The 20,810-nt window shown below is 40.7% G+C and overlaps 1 protein-coding gene across 8 annotated transcripts in view; it reads right to left on the minus strand.

Annotated features, from left to right (window-relative positions):
• LOC133514307 (junction plakoglobin-like) overlaps positions 1–20,810 on the minus strand; it is a 180,421-nt gene that overhangs the window by 35,539 nt on the left and 124,072 nt on the right. For all 8 annotated transcript variants that reach the window (XM_061845886.1, XM_061845885.1, XM_061845888.1 and 5 more), the window contains 6 exons: positions 19,908–20,146; positions 9,492–9,693; positions 9,273–9,417; positions 9,089–9,192; positions 2,803–2,922; positions 2,165–2,383 (listed from right to left, as the gene is read on the minus strand). In XM_061845886.1, the coding sequence (XP_061701870.1) occupies positions 2,165–2,383; positions 2,803–2,922; positions 9,089–9,192; positions 9,273–9,417; positions 9,492–9,693; positions 19,908–20,146 (1,029 nt within the window). The remainder of the gene's footprint in view (positions 1–2,164; positions 2,384–2,802; positions 2,923–9,088; positions 9,193–9,272; positions 9,418–9,491; positions 9,694–19,907; positions 20,147–20,810) is intronic.

Consider the following 20,810-nt stretch of genomic DNA (forward strand, 5'->3'; position numbering starts at 1 on the left):
CTTTTATAATTTATGGATGCTGATGATGTGCACAGATGGGAGGCTTTTGTAATTTTGATGTTAAGGGGGGCATGTTCAATTTTGTTGTGTTCATATGCAATGAAAATAAAATGAATAAAATAGTTATTGCATATCCTCACCAGGGTCCCCAGGCCACCGCTCCTATCCACAAATAACTGTTGTAATGTTATTTGTGTTCAAATATCTAGACCGGGTTTGGCAATCCAAAGTGTAGAAAACCCCATATTAGAACAAAAAAAGCATCCATTCATCCATTATCCAAGCCACTTATCCTCACAAGGGTCACGGGAGAGTTAGAGCCTATCCCAGCCGGCTTCAGGCGAAAGGCGGACTACACCCTGAACTGGTTCCAATCAAAAAACAAAAAAAAATCTGATTGGTGCCTCAAAAAATTAAGGGCATTATTTAAGCCTAATGGTGTTGGCAACACATGCTGTGTCAATATTAACCTAATGTTCAAATGACATAATGACCATTCATGATTAAATGTTGATTTTTCCTGCAGCACATCTTGGAGAGAATGTCCATATCCATGTGACTACTCTGGTGTGTTTTCAGTTCAACTTCCATTATCGATGTTATGTTTCATTGCATTGACAAAGTTATACAAATATAATAAAGAAAACAATTATTTTGGATTTATTTTGAGGATTCAGAAAAAAAATCCAAAATGGAACATGCTTCCTGTGGTTTCAGACCTTTCTTTTCCCTCTTATCGGGGCAATGGACAGAGAGTAAATAAATGCAGCCTTACAAAATACAAAATTAAATTAAGATAGTTGAATTTCACTTTCTGTGATTTACCCTCTTTAATTTTCGACCTGCTAAGTAAGTAAGTGCAATGTCAAAAGCAGCATCTTCGTCTCTTTTATCACACAGAATGCAACACAGCCTTCTTTGGACCTGAGCAACAAAACAATAATGTTCCAGTATCATTACAAATGTATACTGACAAAAAAGAAACACGTTGAAGCTAAATATGTGCCTATGACTATGTTACCTATTTAATGAGACTTTTGTTTTCAGACATCACTGGACAGCATCAGGCATGTAAGATCTTGACACATGACTGCAAGTCCATCATCATTGCGAGGCTTTCAATTTCCCTCCATCTGTGGCTTTGAGCAAGCTGGACTTTCTGGCAGGTGACATTTTCACTCCCAACTGGGTACTCAGGGCGGCACAGTGGCAGAGCTGTAGAGCATTGGCATCACAGTTCTGAGGACCGGGTTTCAAAACCCGGCCCCGCCTGTGTGAAGTTTGTATGGTCTCCCTGTACTTGCGTGGGTTTTCTCCGGGCACTCCAGTTTCCTCCCACACCCCAAAAACATTGATTAACTGGGGACTCTAAATTGCCCCAAGATGTGATCACGAGTGTGACTGTTGTCTGTCTCCATGTGCCCTGCAATTGGCTGGCAACCAATTTGCCCGATGACAGCTGAGATAGGCTCCAGCACTCCCGTGACCCTCGTGAGGATAAGTGGCTCAGAAAATGGATGGATGGATAAGTAGAGCATTTCAAACTCCCATGGTCCAGCACAAAGGCATACAGATCCACAAATTTTTAAGGCCAAGCTCCTGAACAGTACAGGTTTAAAAAAAAAAATGATAAATGCAGAGGATCACTGTTGTCCAGTACTTTCGACAGTTTATTGGGAGGGATGACACCTAATAAGAAATAAAATTAATTAATTCAATCCTGATCAAGTTTGTTTACTAACGCACACGGTTTTGCTGCTAGAGCATTGGTTTGGTAAACCAGGGTTCGTGAATTCATTTCTCCAAGAGGGGTTGCGTCAGGAAAAGCATCCGGCGTAAAAACTCTGCCAAACAAATATGAGGGTTCATCTGAGTCGACACGCTGGACAAGCCAAAATAAAGTTTGACTTTCTTTTAAATGATCAATGATGCAGATGCAGTGAGCGCACATCTCTCCGGGGACACACTGATCCTGTCACAGCTTGATGGGGAAATTGTGTGCTATGATGTGTATTTTCCCTCATTTATGAATGCTTCACAAGTTATTTCTATTTGTAGGCATGTCAATCCATCTCAGTGCAAAGTTTAACAGCTGACCTGTACATTATTTCCATTTCTTTTCCTTTCTGAACTACAACAGGAAGGTAGTTTTTTCCTTTCTCACCTTTATAACAGGCCAGTAGTGTGGCTGTCCCAGCAGCTTGACCACTGCAGGGACACCATAGTGCAGCCGCACAGCATTCTGGGCCAGCTCAGCATCGTGGTGGCGCGATGTGAGGTGACGTAAGGCGCAAACTGCTGGCTCTGCAACGTCTTCTTTTTCTCCAGCACGTAGAACAGCGTGGATCAGTGCCTCCACTCCGCCAAACTGAGTGACCAGAGTCTGAAGTAAACCAAGTTCAAAATAAATAAATAAAATGAACAGATAAGCAAGAATAGCACAATATATGGTGCATCAATATGAGGAACTACTTTTCTAAAATAGTTTCCACAAGGATTTTTGAACTGGGAATACAATCGCTCAATTTTGGCAAAGTTGTCAAAAAATACCCATATGTGAAGTTTACATTTTTATTTTGACAGGAACTTTAAATCAATCATAAAACATTTTGTCACACAGACACATGTGTCACACAAGTGTTGTAGTCATTAAAAAAAATGCATCACAGCTCAAAGAATTTGATATCTTGCCTTCCTCTTGGGCTGAGATACGTTTGAGACTTTATATTTCCAACTCAAACTCAAGCCCAAATACCTGTTTTCTAGATAAATATAATCCATTTACAAAATTTACATGGCTACCTTGTTACGTGAGTTGTTACAAGTGAGGTTGGACAAGATGCCTGTTGCACAGGTCAGCATATTGACATCATCTGAACCCAGCTGGGTGACTAATATTTGCAGCAGACCATTTAAACCTTCCTAGAGAGAGGGAGAGAAAACAGTTGAGAGAAAAAGGTTCAATAGATGAGTCACCAAGCTTGGCTGCAGCATAGACGGCACGACATACACTAACTGGAGAAGTTACAGACTGGCCATAAGGTTTTTGTTCATCTCCATGACTAAGGCCCTTCATTCCTTTTTGATGGCTGCCGGCTAGATAAAAAAAAAGACTTCAGGATTTCAAACTTCTCTTATTTATGGATAGAGAAAATTTTTCTATACCCTTCCCCATATATTTTCCTTGAGACAAACCCGTTTCTGAGTTCTACAGACATTTCCTTTGACATTATGCTGTGGAAACTTAATATACAGTAACGGAGGTGATCTTGCACCGCTCTGGTGGTGGCTCGAACCCGTGCCACCACGTCACTGGTTTGATGTCGAGTGCACTGACCACCGAGTTCAAGTTGTAGCCCAACTGCCCCTGAACAGTGCAAGATTGTCATCTATAGACAGGTGTGTTTTTTTGTTTTTTTATTCAGCTGTCATGTCCAGCCAACGGAATTTACCACATGTGGACTCCAATTAAGCCCAGTGATAGTGGAAACAGGATACACCCGAGCTGTATTTTGGGATTCCTGCCAAAAAGTGGAATACTTGTGTGCTCTGTTATGTTTTCATTATTAACTTTTGCGAAAATATTTTTTCACATTGATCTGTGTCAAAGTTTCAGGCAAACAAATCTAATCAATTAGCGATTAAGGCTGTAACATAACAAAATGCTCTTGCCATTGGCTCACCACCTGTGGGAGTAAAGAAGGGTTTTGGCTGCATTGTGAACAACATGGTGGCTGAAGGTGGGATGCTTGGGGGTCCAATTACAGGCTAGAAAAAAATGGTTGTAGGTGTATGGAATGTCATCTCCCTGGCAGGGAAGGAGCCTGAGTTGGTGTACAGTGTTGCGACGTTCTAAAGATACAAACTTTATTCTGGTAAGAGCAAAAGTATTTTCCACAAGCCATACATGGACTCCACATTATCAACGTCAACAATAAACAGACTACACTGTACAAAACACAACAAACACTATACTATACTCAACGAGGCTTGTTGTTTAAGGCAGTGATTTCCAACCTTTATAGAGCCAAGGCACTTATTTTACAATTGAAAAATCCCACGGCACACCAACAAAAATAAATGTCACCAGAAATGGATCGATTAATTACTTATGTACTTCCTGCCATCTAATAGAAGAGGATTTTTTTTGTTCTATCTGTCATTGTGCCTCACTGGCATAAAGAGATGAATAAAGACATATTATTTCTTGGAATAAATATTTTTTTAGCAATTACATAAAATTGGATAACTTCCCATAGCACACCTGAAGAGCGCTCACGGCACACTAATGTACCCCGGCAGACTGTTTGGTGACTGTGTGACTGCAAATGAGGCTATTCTAATGAACAGCCCTCCTGCACCTAAGTGACCTGTATCTGCACCCTCAACGCAGTGAGGTGAAATATTCATTTACAGTAAGTGGGTGAATAGTGTCCTGTGCAATATATCATATATACACATACATTGAAGTTGCAATACATGAAATAGCTGTGTTGTTTAGCTCAGTGAGATTGAGTGTGGGCTGACAAGTGATTAAAGTATTGGTTATGTGTGTGAGCTGCGTGTTTTTTAACTAACACCATCCATCTAGCCATCCATTGATCCATTTTCTGTGCTTTTATGTGCCGTTTATTCCCATGAGGGTCATGAGAGTGCTGGAACTTATCCCAGCTGTGATTGGGCAGGAGGTAGGGAACGCCCTGAACTGATTGGCAGCCAATTGCAGGGCACATAGAGACAGACAACAGTCACACTCACGATCACAACTAGGGGCAATTTAGAGTCTCCAATTAATACGTTTTTGGGATGTGGGAGGAAGTGCGCAGACAAAACCCATGTTGGCACAGGCACTTGGTGTAAACTCCACACAGGCGGGCCGGGATTTGGACTCTGGTCCTCAGAACTGTGAGGCCAATGCTCTACAGGTATTTCCACCGTTCCGCCCAAACTGTCACCATGTGATAGAAAAAAGTGGAGCAGTACAGTAAAATGGATTGGATGATGCTTTGATACAGCAACAAATTGAGCAACATTGGGGAGAGCTGATAGCCTCTTGTCATTTTTTTTGGTGTCCCTAATATCCTGGTCAAAGGTGACATCCCTATAAATGTTTTAAAATAGATATTGTAATGAAAAATACATCTAACATTATTCACTTCAATATCTATACGAAAAAAAAAAGTGAGAGGAGAGCGCGTCATCCATGCACAAAGTTGCGCAATTGAGTGTCCCTCGACATCCAAGTGGTCGCCATATTAGTCGCGTCCTCTGTCACTTCCGCCATTGAAAACGCGCAGTGCCTGCTACTATGTAAGCCGAACAACAGAGATATTCGCATTTTTACGATGCCCCTTCTGACATCGAAGCTCTTTTCAAAAAGGACAACACCACACAACCGAATGAAGTTACTGGGGCAATATTACACTATTGTTTCAAGCCCTCAGGGCAATATTACACTATTGTTTCAAGCCATATTCAGATGATATCCGATCACGGCCAAACCGCATCCCGTCCGATCCACTCCCACGGCGGAGATGAGCCATCGCGGCTCATCGCAGTTGGGCGGTGTAGATTATGACAGAGCCGAGCGGTGCTGCTTTAGTCATAGTCGAGCCAGGGCGCTTTATGCGCATTCTCAGCTGACCCTAACCCGTTGCAAAGCGCGACGCGCAGGCTTCGCCAAACGCGGTGCCTCAGCCGGTGTGGCTGAGTTTCAGCGCCCGTGGTGGCATAGAAGGAGGAGGTGGAGCCTAGCTATGTTGCTTTTAGGGGTATGTTCAAAGTCGCCGCAGTACGCTATGAACACTATCGAGGCATTGTTGGCTGGGCGATGCGCACATCAACACATTTCATACGCGGATCTTTTGCTACGTTATGAGAGAGACTGATTACATGTTCCGCCCCAAACTATTTTCTTTTTTTTGGAGCTGTATACACACCTACCTGTTATTTAGAACCCACAAGGCTCTCCTCCTCTGCACCCGTGCAATCCATTTTTCACAACGAGCAGGGTCTCTTTCAAACTTATGAAGGGTAAATCCATCCTCCCGAGTGTTCAAGCAATGTCCAGCAATGCAACGAGCCGGCATTTTGGCTAACATGAAGGAACAACGAGCTACCTTCCCGGAGGTAAAACTAATAGAAACAAACGAGTCCACTAGGGGGCGCCTCTGTCCTGTACGTCACTTCCTTCTTCTTCTCGAAAACAAATCCCTCGAGAGGATTTTCATGGCGGGAGTTACAAAAAGCTGTATACGTCAAAATCATGTTTTGTGGTGAAAAAACACATGGGAACATATTGGCTGTGGGTTTTTCATTAATAATATACCAAAAATCATCCGTTTGACGACACTTGACCTTTAATGACAAGTGTTACTCTGATGGCTTTAAAGGTGTCTGCTATTTATTCTGCTTCCTTTTTCGTGGTAATAGAGTCCTAGGTGATGGGAGGTTTGATGTATGCTTCTGTTTTGGTAGCACTGTGGTGAAGGTGGTTCATCTCACACCTTCAGTGAAATGAATGATGGTGTTGTAGCAGACAAGACAGAATGGTTGTGAGATGATCAAGGATGGCTGTGTTATTCAAGTATTACCAAGTACTGAAATTGGTCCTGGCTCTCCTTGACACATAGTTTGGGCTTTGCAACCTATTCTTGAGAGGGGGTGGACTCTCTTTACTGAAGTTGCCATGCTGGTGTCGGAATCCTAATTGCCTCCAGTGCTTGTTTGTCAGGATAACCTCCCACCTTGGGTTGGGGTTAAGGGTCCTGTTGTTTGTGCCTGTAGTATATCTTGGGTTTGGATAAAAGCTTCAGTAATTTGAGAAAAGAAAAGGTCAGGAATTATGAGACCTATGTCTAATTATAGAGTGATCTAGATCTAGTCTCATGAAGGGCCCCACATCTGTTTTTCTATTTGTACATTTTAGGAAAAGTGACAAAAACCTCTTTCAATCACTGTCTTCTAGAAGGCTTGCTACGTTGATTGTTTACAGCAGTATACTCTTGCACTCAAACACACAAAGTTCACATTAGGAAGTGGAATTTTAGAGAAATTTTCATTGACTATAAGGTAACTGAAGGGAAAACAATGCAGAGTTACTTTACTTAAAAAAGGTAGAGATAAAACATTCGTGGAGAAGTCTGAACTCATAATGTAAGGGTGAGATTAACTGATGTGTAGTAAACGATGCTAGAGCTGGGAAAATCTCTGACCATTTGTTTTAGCACAATTATGCATCAAGTTGTAGTTGATAATGCCACCCTTTTACCGACTGAGAACCATGGTCTTAGAATTGGAGGTGCTGATTCTCATCCCAGCCCAGTTATCGGCTTGCCCACTTTTGTTTTCTACCGGGAGTGAACGTCGCTTGTAGTTAGTGAGCGATTCGAGACAGTGCCAAACTGATGGAGTCATTAGCGCCTAGATGTTTTTCCAGTTTAACTGCATAGTTTCTCTTTGCAATGTTAATTTCTTTCGTCAGCTGATTTCTAGTGCGATTGTAGAGGGCCCTGTCCCCACTGCGATATGCACTGTATTTTGTCTGGCGGAGTTTCCTAAGTTTGGCTGAAAATCACAGCTTGTTGTTATTGACCATACGAAAAAATTATGTTGGTACACAGACCTCCTCAAAGAAACCGACATACATGGTAACACTATCCGTGTATTCATCGAGGCTGTGCGCTGAATTTTCAGAGACACTCCATTCTGTACAGTCAAAGCAGTTTTGAAGTTTTAATTTGGCTTCGTTAGTCCACCTTTTAACTGATTTTATAAAAGGTTTTGCACATTTAAGTGCTTGCCTGTATGCCAGTATTAAGTACAACAAGCAGTGATCAGAGGAGCCAATGGGTGCGCGAGGAAATGCATCATATGCGTTTTTTATGGAAGTGTAACTATGGTCTAGGGTGTTAATTTTCCCTTGTCGGACATTTCAGGTGCTGCTTATATTTGGGGAGTTAGTGATTAAGTTTAGCTGTGTTAAAATCTCCTAGAATTATGAGGGGTGAAACTGGGTTATCTCGTTTACCTGCTCGGCGAACGTTAGCAGATCATGCTAGCTTGAGGCGGAATGTACACACCGACTAGAATAAAAGATGCAAACTCACGTGGTGAATAAAACAGCTTATCGTTCAAAATCATTGACTCCAAAACCCGGCTGCAGTATGTGTTTAACTGTGCAATGTCCATGCACCATTTCTCATTCATGTGAAAGCATATTTCACCACTTTTTGATTTCTGTGTTAGATCCAGGATGCGGTCAGCACAGTGGAGTTGAAGGTAGTATAATGACGGCGTCCGTGGTCCGTCCACAAAGCCAAGTCTCTGTAAAGCACAGGACTGCAGAACATCCAAAGTCTTTGCAGGTCCTGATCAGAAGCAGAAGTTTGTCCATTTTGTTGTAGGTTCGCAAGATTAATCGACGGAAGAGCGCTAGTCGATGTCATCTTTTCCACAGCTGAATTTATGAACCGGCTCGTGCCCCCCTTCGTCGCCGACGCTTAGCCTGGAAGAGTATGCCAACGAATAACACCGGAAAAAGATTCAACAAATTAGCGTGAGTTGTCGAAAAAAAAATCCGGAGAATACTCTCTGATGGGTAGCAAGTCCTCTTTTGTGTACTTGAGTCCTGAGACCCCCGAAAAACACACAAACACATTGAAACAGTTCTGCAAAGAATAGCCGAACAAAATTCCTCCTCGACAATATGAAAGACTCATCGTCAGTTATCGCAAAATCTTGATTTCAGTTGTTTTCGTTGCCAAGGGGGGCACAACACATTATTAGGTTCAGGGGGTAATTACTTTTTCATGGAGGGTCAGAAAGGTTTTGATTTTTTTTTTTGTGCCTTAATCAATTGGATTGCCATTTGAAAACTGCATTTTTAATTTCCTTTGGTTGTCTCTGAGTGATCTTAATATTGGTTTGATAATTTGAAAGCTTTGCGTGTGTTATGTAAAAAAAACAAACCAAAAAAAACACTGAAATCTGGAGGGGGAGTAAATATATGTATATCTTTTTTTACAGTTTTGTAGGCTCCGTAGTAGTGGTAATATAATTGAAAGTACAACAAGTAACCCGTACATACTTGCTTGGTTGCTGCATCTGACAGGTTGCGCAGTGTCCATAGACAATTTTGAATCAGACGCTGACTTGACCCGGTGAGATGCTGACCCAAAGCTTGCATACCTCCTGCATAAATACAGATTGATTAAACACTGTCATTATCACCTACTATTAATCTACATTACTGTTTAGTTCTTTAGTTGTACCTGCTTCTACTATGGCGGGCTTGTTGCTCGGACACACCGACAATACTTTGAGTACTCGACTGGTGGTCCATAGCAGTTTTTCATAGTTGTAGTTCCTCATGATGAAAACCAGACCCTCTGGGCCCCCATTGGCCAGTATGATTAGCTTTGAAAAACAGCAGAAGATACAGATCGCAGAAAAGAAACCGTTGTCTCAAGTCGACACCGAACTACACTCACCTTGCTTTCTTGATTGGCGTAAGACAGAAGCTGCAAACAATCTGTAGTAATGGCAAGGAACTTGGGGTTGCTCTTCTTCAGTAAAGGCACCATCCTCTGAAGACCATCAGCAAGACGCACTGCCATCTTGGCTCCTTCTTGGTGCAGCAGAAGGTTGTGAAGGGTGGTTATGGCATAGAATAAAACTGACTCCACAGGTGAACTGTGAAAAAAAATGACAGGCAATAGAAACATTAAAGATCCTATTTCAGGACCAATAACCAATCTATCACATTGACCTTCGACTTTCTGATTCAATTATATACCACTCAAAAAAGGGGAATACATAATTACAGGGTTTGACTGATTCTTGCCAGGTCTGGGAGGTGATGCCTTACATGTTAGCATTCATTGACTGCTCAAAAGATTGTATTTTTCATTTTTTTTTTATTAGATATCGCATCATATTTAGTGTTGAGAATTTTTGTCATGATCTTCACAAGTAGCGAGAATCCTCAAGGATGCTCAGACTCCTACATTCTTATGCAATTCAATACTTCGAAAGTAGGTATAACAAAACAATCTGGACAGAATGATTCAGCAACATTAATCCAGCAATGTCAATAAGAAAGGGGGAGGAACATTTGAACAATTTTGAAGTTTGAATGAGAGTACAATTACAGATTTGATCACAATATATACACGATTTTTATCTTTTGGCGGCATGGTGGAGCAGCTGAAGAACGTTGGCCTCAGAGTTCTGAGGACTGGAGTTAAAATCCCAGCCCCACCTGTGTGCAGTTTGCATGTTCTCCCTGTGCCTGCGTGGGTTTTCTCCAGGTACTCCGGTTTCCTCCCACATCTCCCAACATGCATTAATTGGAGACTAAATTCCCCCTGGGTGTGATTGTGAGTGCACCTGTTGTCTGTCTCCATGTGCCCTGTGATTGGCTGGCAACCAGTTCAGGGTGTACCCCGCCCCCTGCCCGATGAGGACAGGGATTGGCTCCAGCACTCCCGTGGCCCTTGTGAGGATAAGCAGCTCAGAGAATGGATGGATGTTTAGTTTTTTTGAAAATTGGTTAAAAAATAGTTGTGCGGCTTTTGTCCTCTTTTGAATTTTCCCTGAAATGTTCCATTGAGAAGGAGAAGATTTTTACAATGTGATTTTATATCATCTTTGTATGAACGGATCTTGTCTCTGCCCTTTTTGTCCATCTGAGACCAAAAGCGTTTAGAATTTAGCTCATCATCTTGGCGAGATACTGTCGATGCTGGGGAAATTAAACCAACCAAATGTCTCAGCAAATCTCTTTTTAAAAAAACAGTTATGATAGTTGGTCAGCCCTTTTTGAGAGCAGATAAGCCTTTGGATTTTTCTTTGAAAGAAAAATTTCCAACAAAAATCAGGAGGAAGCATACTTTTCTGTCACGGAACACACACACACACACAAAAAAAGATGTGCATAAAGCCGCTACATGTATCATAATGATAAAAAACACATTTTTTATTTCAGCTTTTATCCTGGATAAATTTACTGTCTATTCTGGGTGATTCTAATTGAATAGCTAACACAATTGACAAATACAGAAAACATGAGATGAGATTTTATATTATGTACAAGGTGTGTGACTGTTGGGAAAACGTAAAATACTGACAGAAATTGGTCACCATGCTTTGAGCCTATTTTTTTAAAACAAATTTACTTTCATTTATTTTGTGTATGAATTTAGCCCTAAATTAATTATTCCCAGGATTTTTTTTCCTTCCTCACTTAATCCTTGGTGTAGGAGATTAACTATGAAAGTGTATTATGGTTGAAAAAGCCACATATTTAATAAGACTTGTGCATGTATGTCCTACATGTGGGATATTGAGCATTTCCAAACATAACTATTTCAATATATGAATGCAATGTAATGTTCATCTTCTTTTTCTACTTTGGTAAACATGTGACCATTCTATTGTACTGGAATTGGTTATAACACATCACAATTGGGAAAAAATGTACCAAAGAGAATATAGTTCCAAAACAAATCTACAATCAATTTAAAGAAAAATCCCTTCAGAACAAATCAACATTATGTTTACTATACCAATTTTGGGCTCCTAAAATGAAAAAAATTATGTTCATTCAAATGAAATAAAAAAAAAATTCTGAAATTCTTTTGCAAAAATTAATGAATCAATACAGTGTGGGGGCGCCATGGTGGCACAGCCGGTAAAGCATTCGCTTCTGTAGGAATAACTGTGAATATAATTATCTGCTTCCAATAAAGAAATGCTTTGCTCTGCTCTAGATAACATGGTAGCCGCCTAGCAGGAGATAGCACAATAACAAAAACCTCTAATCATCAGAACTGTTAGAACCAGGAGCACCTGTTGTCTGTTAAAGACATGATGACCACACATGTACTCAGCAATCTTCCACACACATGCACACACACACACACACACATGCACACACACATGCACACACACACACACACACACACACACACACACACACACTAACGAGTACTCTTTGTTTCCAGCTATGTTTTGCTCAGCCGTCTCGTTTTTGCAACATCCATGTAAATAAGGGGAGTGTTGAAACTAAATAAATAGAGGTGCTGAGGAGCGGATAATCAGAGAGTGCAATGGTGAATTGTATGAGACAGTTCCTCTCCTCCCTCCTTGCGAGTTGTCAAACTTGAACTGGTGTCTTTGCTTCCTTTTTGTCCAGTTTAATGAATGTCTAATTGGTAAACCTGACATTTACTTGGTCCTTCGAGTTGTATCTCAAGATACCTGAGGTTTCCAAGGGCAATTGAGACCCTTTCTGGGACTGGGCCTCGACTTTGCGTCTGGAGGCTGTGCGTTGACGAGAAGCCGAAAAAAGTAAAGACATCTCTGGTGAGTAGGAAATTCCCACAGTCATGAGGAATGAGTGAATGCCTGTTGAAGTTTATAGAAAGCCAATGTCCTACTAAAATAAAACATCTAATTTGTGGACAACACAATATTGCTTTGCTGCCCAGCTCAACACACAAACACACATATATGTATAGTTAAGTTTCAGAATAAAATAAGAAACACACACAAAAATGATTAAAAAAAAAACTAACAAAGAAAAAAAACACTTAAATGGTGAGGAAGTACAACAAATTTGGATGACAGCAAAGTACTTTCTCCCAGCAGCAGGGACTTCAAGGGTTAATGTAGCACACTTCTGCTAGATTTCGACAAAAAGCAATTTTTTCTGCCATTGGAAGAGCAAAATAAGACAATGAATCATTTGAAGAATATAGAATCGGAATGGCTGCATGATTTAAATCAGACAGAGGCATTCCTGAAGATCACACTCCAGGCAGTGTGTATCAAGAGCAATTAAAAAATGCTCTCCATGTGAATTCAAATTCTGCAAAACAATGGATTGAAAAACATTGGGTTGACAAACAAACTGGCAGCGTGTAACAATACGTTAACCAAGCACTACATGTACTACAAAATAAGAAAAAGAAACTGGACACTTTTCTGACAGAAGAAGGAGAACTTTATGGAGCTTTATGCGAAACATTTAAAAATTGTGGCCGCAGACGAGGAAGAGGCAGGGGAAGAGTAATGGGGAGGGGATGCAAATTTGATCAAAAAGAAATTATTTCTGGTGTTGTGGAGAAAAAGGTCACATTTCAGGTGACTGCCCCAAAAACAAAACACCCACCACCACATAACTACAGCAGACATCTTCCCATCAAAAATGACACAAGAAATTATCCCAAAATGCAACTTTTTAATTTGCCCCATACGTTTGTTGGGAAAAAATGGCTTGCTGAAACTAGGACTGGGTTAGTTCCTTCTCCGACAGGAAATATAGAAGTAAAAAGAAAAAAGGAATTACTGGGAGGACATTTGAATTTCTTACAATATAGAAACCCAGCACTCAATTATTACACCTTTAATATTCTAAACAAACCTCCCACAAGAACAGGAGATCTCTTGCTGCAAACAGCTCGATACATGATTGAACAACCACAAAATGACATGGGAAGTGACTCATTGCATCTGACTATGTCGTAGAAGATGTTGTTGTTGTTTTCTTTTCGGCTTGTCCCTTTCGGGGTCGCCGCAGCGTATCATCTCAGATGAACACATATATACATTTGGCACAATTTTTGTGCCGGATGCCCTTCCTGACGCAACCCTTCTCAGGGAGTAGAGGCCCCAGTGGGATACGAATCCACAACCCCTGGTTTACCAAACTGGTGCTCTAACCACTGAGCTAAGGGGCCTGACACTATGTCATAGAAGATACTGTAAATTTATAACAGCCCACACCAGCCAAAATCATGATTGATTATCTGTACTCAGATAGTATATCAGTCGTGGTGGCAGGAACAAGACAGACTGGCAAACTAAATGCATTACACAAGGAATGGACGACACCACGCACATCATTGTACAAACAAACTTGACAAGAGTGGAAGACTTTGGGACAATTTGTATAGGTAGCACAAAATGTTTCTGATTGGACAGAAAAACAACCAGATTTAGATTGGGATGCTGAGCTGACCATGTAACAAATGAAGACATATGTTCAGATGATGTGTTAAACAAAATGCAACAACAAAGCTTACCAGAAAAACTAAAAATGTGGAAAAATAAAGGTGCTCCGTTACAAAATGGGATTTATGTCAGCACAGATACAAAACTCATTGTACCAAAAAATCTACAGTGGGAATGGTAGCCCTGGTACAAAGACATTACATGACCCATGGATTTAACTTGTATGCAAAAAAAAATTGTAGGGCCTGTTTGATCTGTGCTCGACATAATTCAAAAGGGAACGTGCATCCAAAATGTGGTCAGTTTCCTCAGGCTACATTTCCGTGAGGGAAAACAGTACTGTTTAAGTCATTATCGATGCTCTTTCAAAATGGGTAGAAATATTACCAGCTAAACAACCTGATGCACTAACAGTAGCTGAAGCATAACGCAAAGACATCATGCCAATAGCACACACTTTGTAAACAAACATGCAGTTTTACCCGAACACTGGCATAGACTGAGGAAGAGGTGAATGACATGGGCAAAATAGCAGAAGGAAACACGTGGATACACCTTCCACACTGTTAAAGGTCATCTTAGCTAAGTCACCCGAAGGGAAAGGTGAGAAAAGTCCAGCATAAGGTGGGTTCAGATTTATAGTATCTGAAAATACCTGAAGGCGGGTGAAGATTTAAAAGACAATTGACTTATTTAGGGGTGACTTGGTCGACATGACTTCAAAATGGCTAAATAAAATGACAGCATGTTGGGCTGCAATGTTGACAGCCGTAATGATATTTTTGTTCATATGGTACCTTTGGGCACATGTAAAGCTGACAAAAACCCAACAGAACATTTTAAATAACATTGATAAACAACTATGCGGTAGTCACCGAGGCATGAGGGGAGGACTCCATGTGTGCCTCCCAAAGAATTAGTTAAGCACCATTTTAATTCCTTGGCCGAGTCTAATTGCTCAGGATTCCATCTATGGGGTTATGTTAAAGTAAACCTCCATTTTCTTCTCACCATTTGCCAATTTAATCCTACCTTAAACCCGAATGCCATACAAAAGAGTCCATATATGCAGGGAGTTGAAGTATTTTAACCGAGAAAAACGTGAGGAACATTTTTTTTGTTATTTACAAATGGGAGACAACTGGTTGTTATTAATGAAGAATGCAGCTAATAGGGTAAACTATAGTTACATCATGTTCATGGGCCCTAGGCCACTACTACGTGTCATTCCAGCAGAAATCCCAACACAGTGTACCCTGGAGGTAATGACTAAAACAACTCCTAACATCACTTGTCAAAAATGGAATAGTGTTTATCCAACAACTAAGGCAGTAAATGATTAACTGGGATTTTCTACTAATGTTGCGTTGGCTAATTTCTCCTGTGTTAGCTTTACAGGGACAGGTGTTAAGGTGGGAAGTCTCAACAGAACATAGAGTCCTGATATCTGTAGCTGCCATAAGTGTCAGTTATAATAGTTAAGTTAATTTCATTGTCTATTTATGTATTTGAATTGAAGAGTGAATTACAGTAAAGAAGAATTTATGTTATTGAGAGAAAACGTTTCGTTTTGTTAGTCCATGTTTATGTAGCAGAAGCTTGTTCACCAATGTTGTTGGTGTCAGGACGCTTATTTGGGGGCATTTCCTTTACAAATAGTTTGCGGCAAAGATTCGACTGGAGTTAGTTAGAAAGAGCAAAAGAAGCAAGAAGAATAACTCTGTTTGTTCAAAAGGTCAATGAGTTCTTACGGCATCTTTGGAATCTTTGGAATCTTTTAGCATCAAAGCATCTTGTCATGTTGGCATATAAGCTTATTGATGTGCTAATAAAGGCCTGTGAAAAAGAGCAACTTGTCTGGAGTGACTGAACTGGAGTTACAATATCCATCAGCAAACTGCCCCACTGCTCCCACGCAGTGATGTGTGTTAGTCAAAAGTTATATGACACACTGATAAATGCACCAGGAACATGTGCACTGGTATCACCGCTCTTATCTGTGACTCTGTTTCCATCCACAGCAGAGAATATACAATTGGCCGCATCAATCTTTGGACCTCCCCTCAGTTTCTCCCAAAGGCAAAGATCCTCTTGGAAAGATGGAAATCCGACATACATTGATGCAAATGGCATCCCAACGGCATACCAGATGAGTATAAGTTGGTTAACGAGATTGCTGCAGGATGGGAATCCATCTTGTTATGAATAACCCTGGATAAAAACGTTGACAGAATCAACTACATACATTGCAATGTACAGAAACTAAGTAACTATACGGAAGCAGGCTTTATTGTCGTAAGAGAACAACTAGCTTCAACCTCACTCATGGCATTCCAAATAAAGCACCTGATGGGACACCCACAAGGGCCATTCAAGGCCTCCGCACCCTGAACCATGTGATGAAGGAGCACTCTGGTGTGAACACATTAGCCTGGTCTGAATGGTGGAAAAAAAAAAAAAAGTTTGGCAAATCTAAAAACTTTGTGTTCTGTTGTAGTTTCTATAGCTGTGTCTGCAGCTATTCTTACATTGTGTGGATGTTGTTGTATTCCCTGTATTAGGGCATCACTTAACCAACTTGTAACCACTGCTATTGCCCCAACAAATTCAAAATTGGCACAAATATATCCACTATTGGCACAACAGCGTAATGACAGTGATATTGATGACCAAGATGATGACGTTATCACTTCTCTTCTAGACTTGTTCTTTGATCCAGAAGATTAGAAATGATTAGCGCTATATATTCGTCAGAGTGTAACTTTGCGACGCTCCAATTAAAAAAATGTTTCTCCCTGCAATGAAGAATGCTTTGCTCTGCCTGCAATGAAGAATGCTTTGCTCCGCTCTAGATAACATGGTAGCAAATGTAGGATAAACATGGGGGAAATATAGGAATAACTGTGAATATAATTATCATACATCTGCTTCCAATAAAGAAATGCTTTGCTCTGCTCTAGATAACATGGCAGCCACCTAGCAGGAGATAGCACAAGACCAAAAACATTTAATCATCAGAACTGTTGGAACCAGGAGCACCTGTTGTCTGTTTAAGAAATGATGACCACACATGTACTTAGCAATCTTCCACACAGATGCACACACACACACACAAACAAGTACACTTTGTTACCAACTATGTTTTGCTCGCCCGTCTCCTTTTTGTAACATCCATGTAAATAAGGGGTGTTTTGAAACTAAATAAATAGAGGTGCTGAGGAGAGGATAATCAGAGAGTGCAGTGGTGAATTGTATGAGACAGTTCCTCTCCTCTCTCCTTGCGAGCTGTCAAACTTGAACTGGTGTCTCTGCTTCCTTTTTGTCCTGTTTAATCGGTAAACCTGATGGCCTCACAGTTCTGAGGTCCCATGTTCAATCTTGGACCCGCCTCTGTGGAGTTAGCATGTTCTCCCCGTGGCTGCATGGGTTTTCTCTGGGCAATCCGGTTTCCTCCCACATCCCAAAAACATGCAACATTAATTGGACACTCTAATTTGCCTTTAGGTGTGATTGTGAGTGTGGCTGTTTGTCTCTATGTGCCCTGCAATAGGCTGGCAACCAGTTCAGGGTGTACCCCGCCTCCTGGTTGATGAGAGCTGGGATTGGCTCCGGCACCCTTGTGAAGATAAGCGGCTGAGAAAAATGGATGGATTGTATTTTTCTTCAATGTTCAAGTCTATTCAGAAACATGATCAAATTACAAATTAAAATAACAACATAAGGATATCTTTGCATTTGATGATGTGGAAAGGAATCCGTTTCCCGTTCCAGATAAAAATAATGTAACTATGTTGCCCGTTGACAGCTGGGATAAGTTCCAGCACTCCCGTTACCCTTGTGAGGATAAGCGCATAAGAAGATGCATGGGTGGATACAGTGTGGCATTTAGATTATCAGCCTGTAGCACTCCTGAGGTATTGTGGAAGCCCAAGTATCTATGATGGGAGCCTTCTCAGCCTGTCTTTCTCAGCTTCCTGATGGCAATACGTACCCCATCGTCTATGGGGTTTAATTCTAGTGAGTGTGTTGACTAATCAAGCATAGTACTAACATGGTTATTAACTTAATTTTGGTGGTTCTGGTCATGGGATCAAAGGCTATGTCCTGCTGGACCCTTGAATCATCATCTTCTGAAAGCTTTTGAGCACAAACAAGCATAATGTTTTAGAAATGTACAGATAAACAGCTGTGTTAACTTCAGACTTGAGAAAAGACTACCTGCTGATGGCATGGTATCCCTAAGTATCACTGAATGTGGATGTGGATACGTTACACATGACTTCAATAAACTTGGATTGTGTGCCTTCTCAATCTGTCCCCAAAAATCTTGGCCCTCGAATCACAAATGTTAAGCAAAATTGCCTTTCATTTCAAAATGCTTCGTGCCACTGAGCAACAATTTATGTCTTTCCACAGTGGTTCTTCCAGATGACTTGATGTTAAGCTCTCCCAAATTCAACTCCTTCTGCATCTTTTTCTACCAGATTCTCACTTCCACTCAACTTTGTATTGATGTGTTTGACTTAAGAATACTTAATGCCTGCTGGGATCTTACACCCTGCTATGATGTGCTTTGATGTCTTTGGGGCTTCTTTGCACAGCCTGCATCTGGGGTCCTATCTGATTCTGTCGACCCCAGCCTCTATTGAGTTTGTGTTTGGGGCCTGTTCTTGTGCTGCTATGATTACTCCCTCTGACCTGTCTTTTACTCTGGTCTTTTCCAGCAGCGAGTGTGTTTTCTCAATATCTGTCACTTCTTCAATGTGTCAGTGATACATGCCATCCAAGGGCTTGTCTTTCCATGACACCCTGTTTAGCTCCTTCTCCTAACTGTGTTTCTATTGCCTAAGGCATTAATTTAGTAGTTTGTCACTGGCAACCATATTATTGATGTATTCTTGAAGAGCTGTTGTTTCCTCCTTAATAGTGCTTGTTTTTGGGAAAGAAGTGGGAGACAAACATTAAGTCTATCCTCAAGAAAGCCCAGCAACAGAGGTACTTCTCGCAGCTTCTGAGGGAGCATGGCCTTTCACAAGAGTTGCTGAGACAGATCTGCATAGCGGTCATCGAATCAGTACTGTGTACCTCTATCACAGTTTGGTTTGGGGCTGCCACAAAAAAGGACAAACTCCGACTCTAACGGACAATCAAAACCTCTGAATGGATTGTCGCCACCACCCTACCCACTTTTGAAGACTTGCACGCCACTCGAACTAGGTCTAGAGCAGGCAGGATCCTTTTTGACCCTCCACATCCTGGCTACCAGCTCTTCCAGCTCCTTTCATCAGGTAAATACAAAAACTAGCGGGCATTTGAACTATTAGACATTCAAATGTTTGTTTGTTTTTTCCCTTTGGCAATTGAGGCATTAAATTCTTGACCAGCGAACCTACTATATTCTTCTTTGTGCCGTTGTTGGGACACATCCTCATATTCTCAGTATTAGTATTAGTAATGCATTCTGTAGAGTATGGCACGATTTGTCACTTTAAACTGCTCCCTTTACACAATTGCCATTGCACTGGTCAATAACGGGAACTGCGAGGGGGTAAGGGCGAGCGGTACCAGCTTAACATAACGTGGGGCGTTGACTACTCTAAATGACGAAGACTCTGCATATTGAACATCTGTGACTCTCATAAGGAATCTTTCCTATTAACTGAATGTCTATTGTTCTTTGTTCTTATTATTTTATATTAAAAACTATAGTATACTACAATGAACTTTTTAACTAAGTGTCTTTGGGTGTTGTTGTTTGACAATAAAAATTACAATTCAACTGTATGGAAAAAAACTTTAAAATACAGAAGAAAAACCTCCATCTAATTTGTGGGGTGAAAAAGGACTTGTGTGTTATTACTTTCAAACCTGTCCAATTAAAGTCATTCTACCTCAGCATGCGGACAAGCGCTGGTATCCCTCCGGACTTGAATATGGTCTGCAGTCCCTCACTCTGGTGTGACAGACTGTGGAGGATGCTTGCAGTGCAACGAGCCGTTTCCATGTCAACTGTCATTGTCATAGCACGAACCACAGCTCCAACCATGGTCGGAGACTGCACCAGCACCCGGCGACTGGCTTCCTTACGAGTGAGTTGGTTGACAATCATGGCTGCCTTGTTTACCACTACCTAGTAAACACAGATTATTAACAGGTTAATCGTTAATAAGGATCAATGTTGCAACATGGAGAAAAGTGGTTTCTATCTTTTTTTTTTTTTTACTTCAAGGCTTAATGAGGATACAAACAATATTCACATATAAGCAAATATCTTTTTTAATATGGGATGTAATATAATTCTAGGATACGTACAGTAAATGCAACTGAATAATAATGTAATATACATTCATAACCATCCACAAACACAACTGTCAACTCACATGCCAATGTAACACTTGGAGTCATTTTCAAACCTTGCCTGGAGTATTGTGGAAATATCTTGTATGGCTGTTTAAGGATTTTCTGTGCTGTTTGTCATATATTTTATTTCTGCTGATTTCCCACTCATGAAAAAAAAGACATTACAAATATGCCCCAAAATTATAATGTACACACATTTCTTTTAAAAACTGGAACATGATTACATTATTCATTGTATTGTATGTATTCAATTTGTAAAGCAGCTTATTATAATGCAATTTATTATCAACACTATTACTATACTGCATGCCACAAATTTATAGTTGAAGACATAATGTATATGATAGATTTTCAGTGAAACCATTGCGTGTGTCAATTAAGTTTGCCTGATTCAAATAAAACATGAATCTTATTTATGAGAAATCCTCAGTGGA

This window comes from Syngnathoides biaculeatus, chromosome 16 (assembly GCF_019802595.1).
Source record: "Syngnathoides biaculeatus isolate LvHL_M chromosome 16, ASM1980259v1, whole genome shotgun sequence".
NCBI classification, from domain to species: Eukaryota; Metazoa; Chordata; class Actinopteri; order Syngnathiformes; family Syngnathidae; genus Syngnathoides; species Syngnathoides biaculeatus.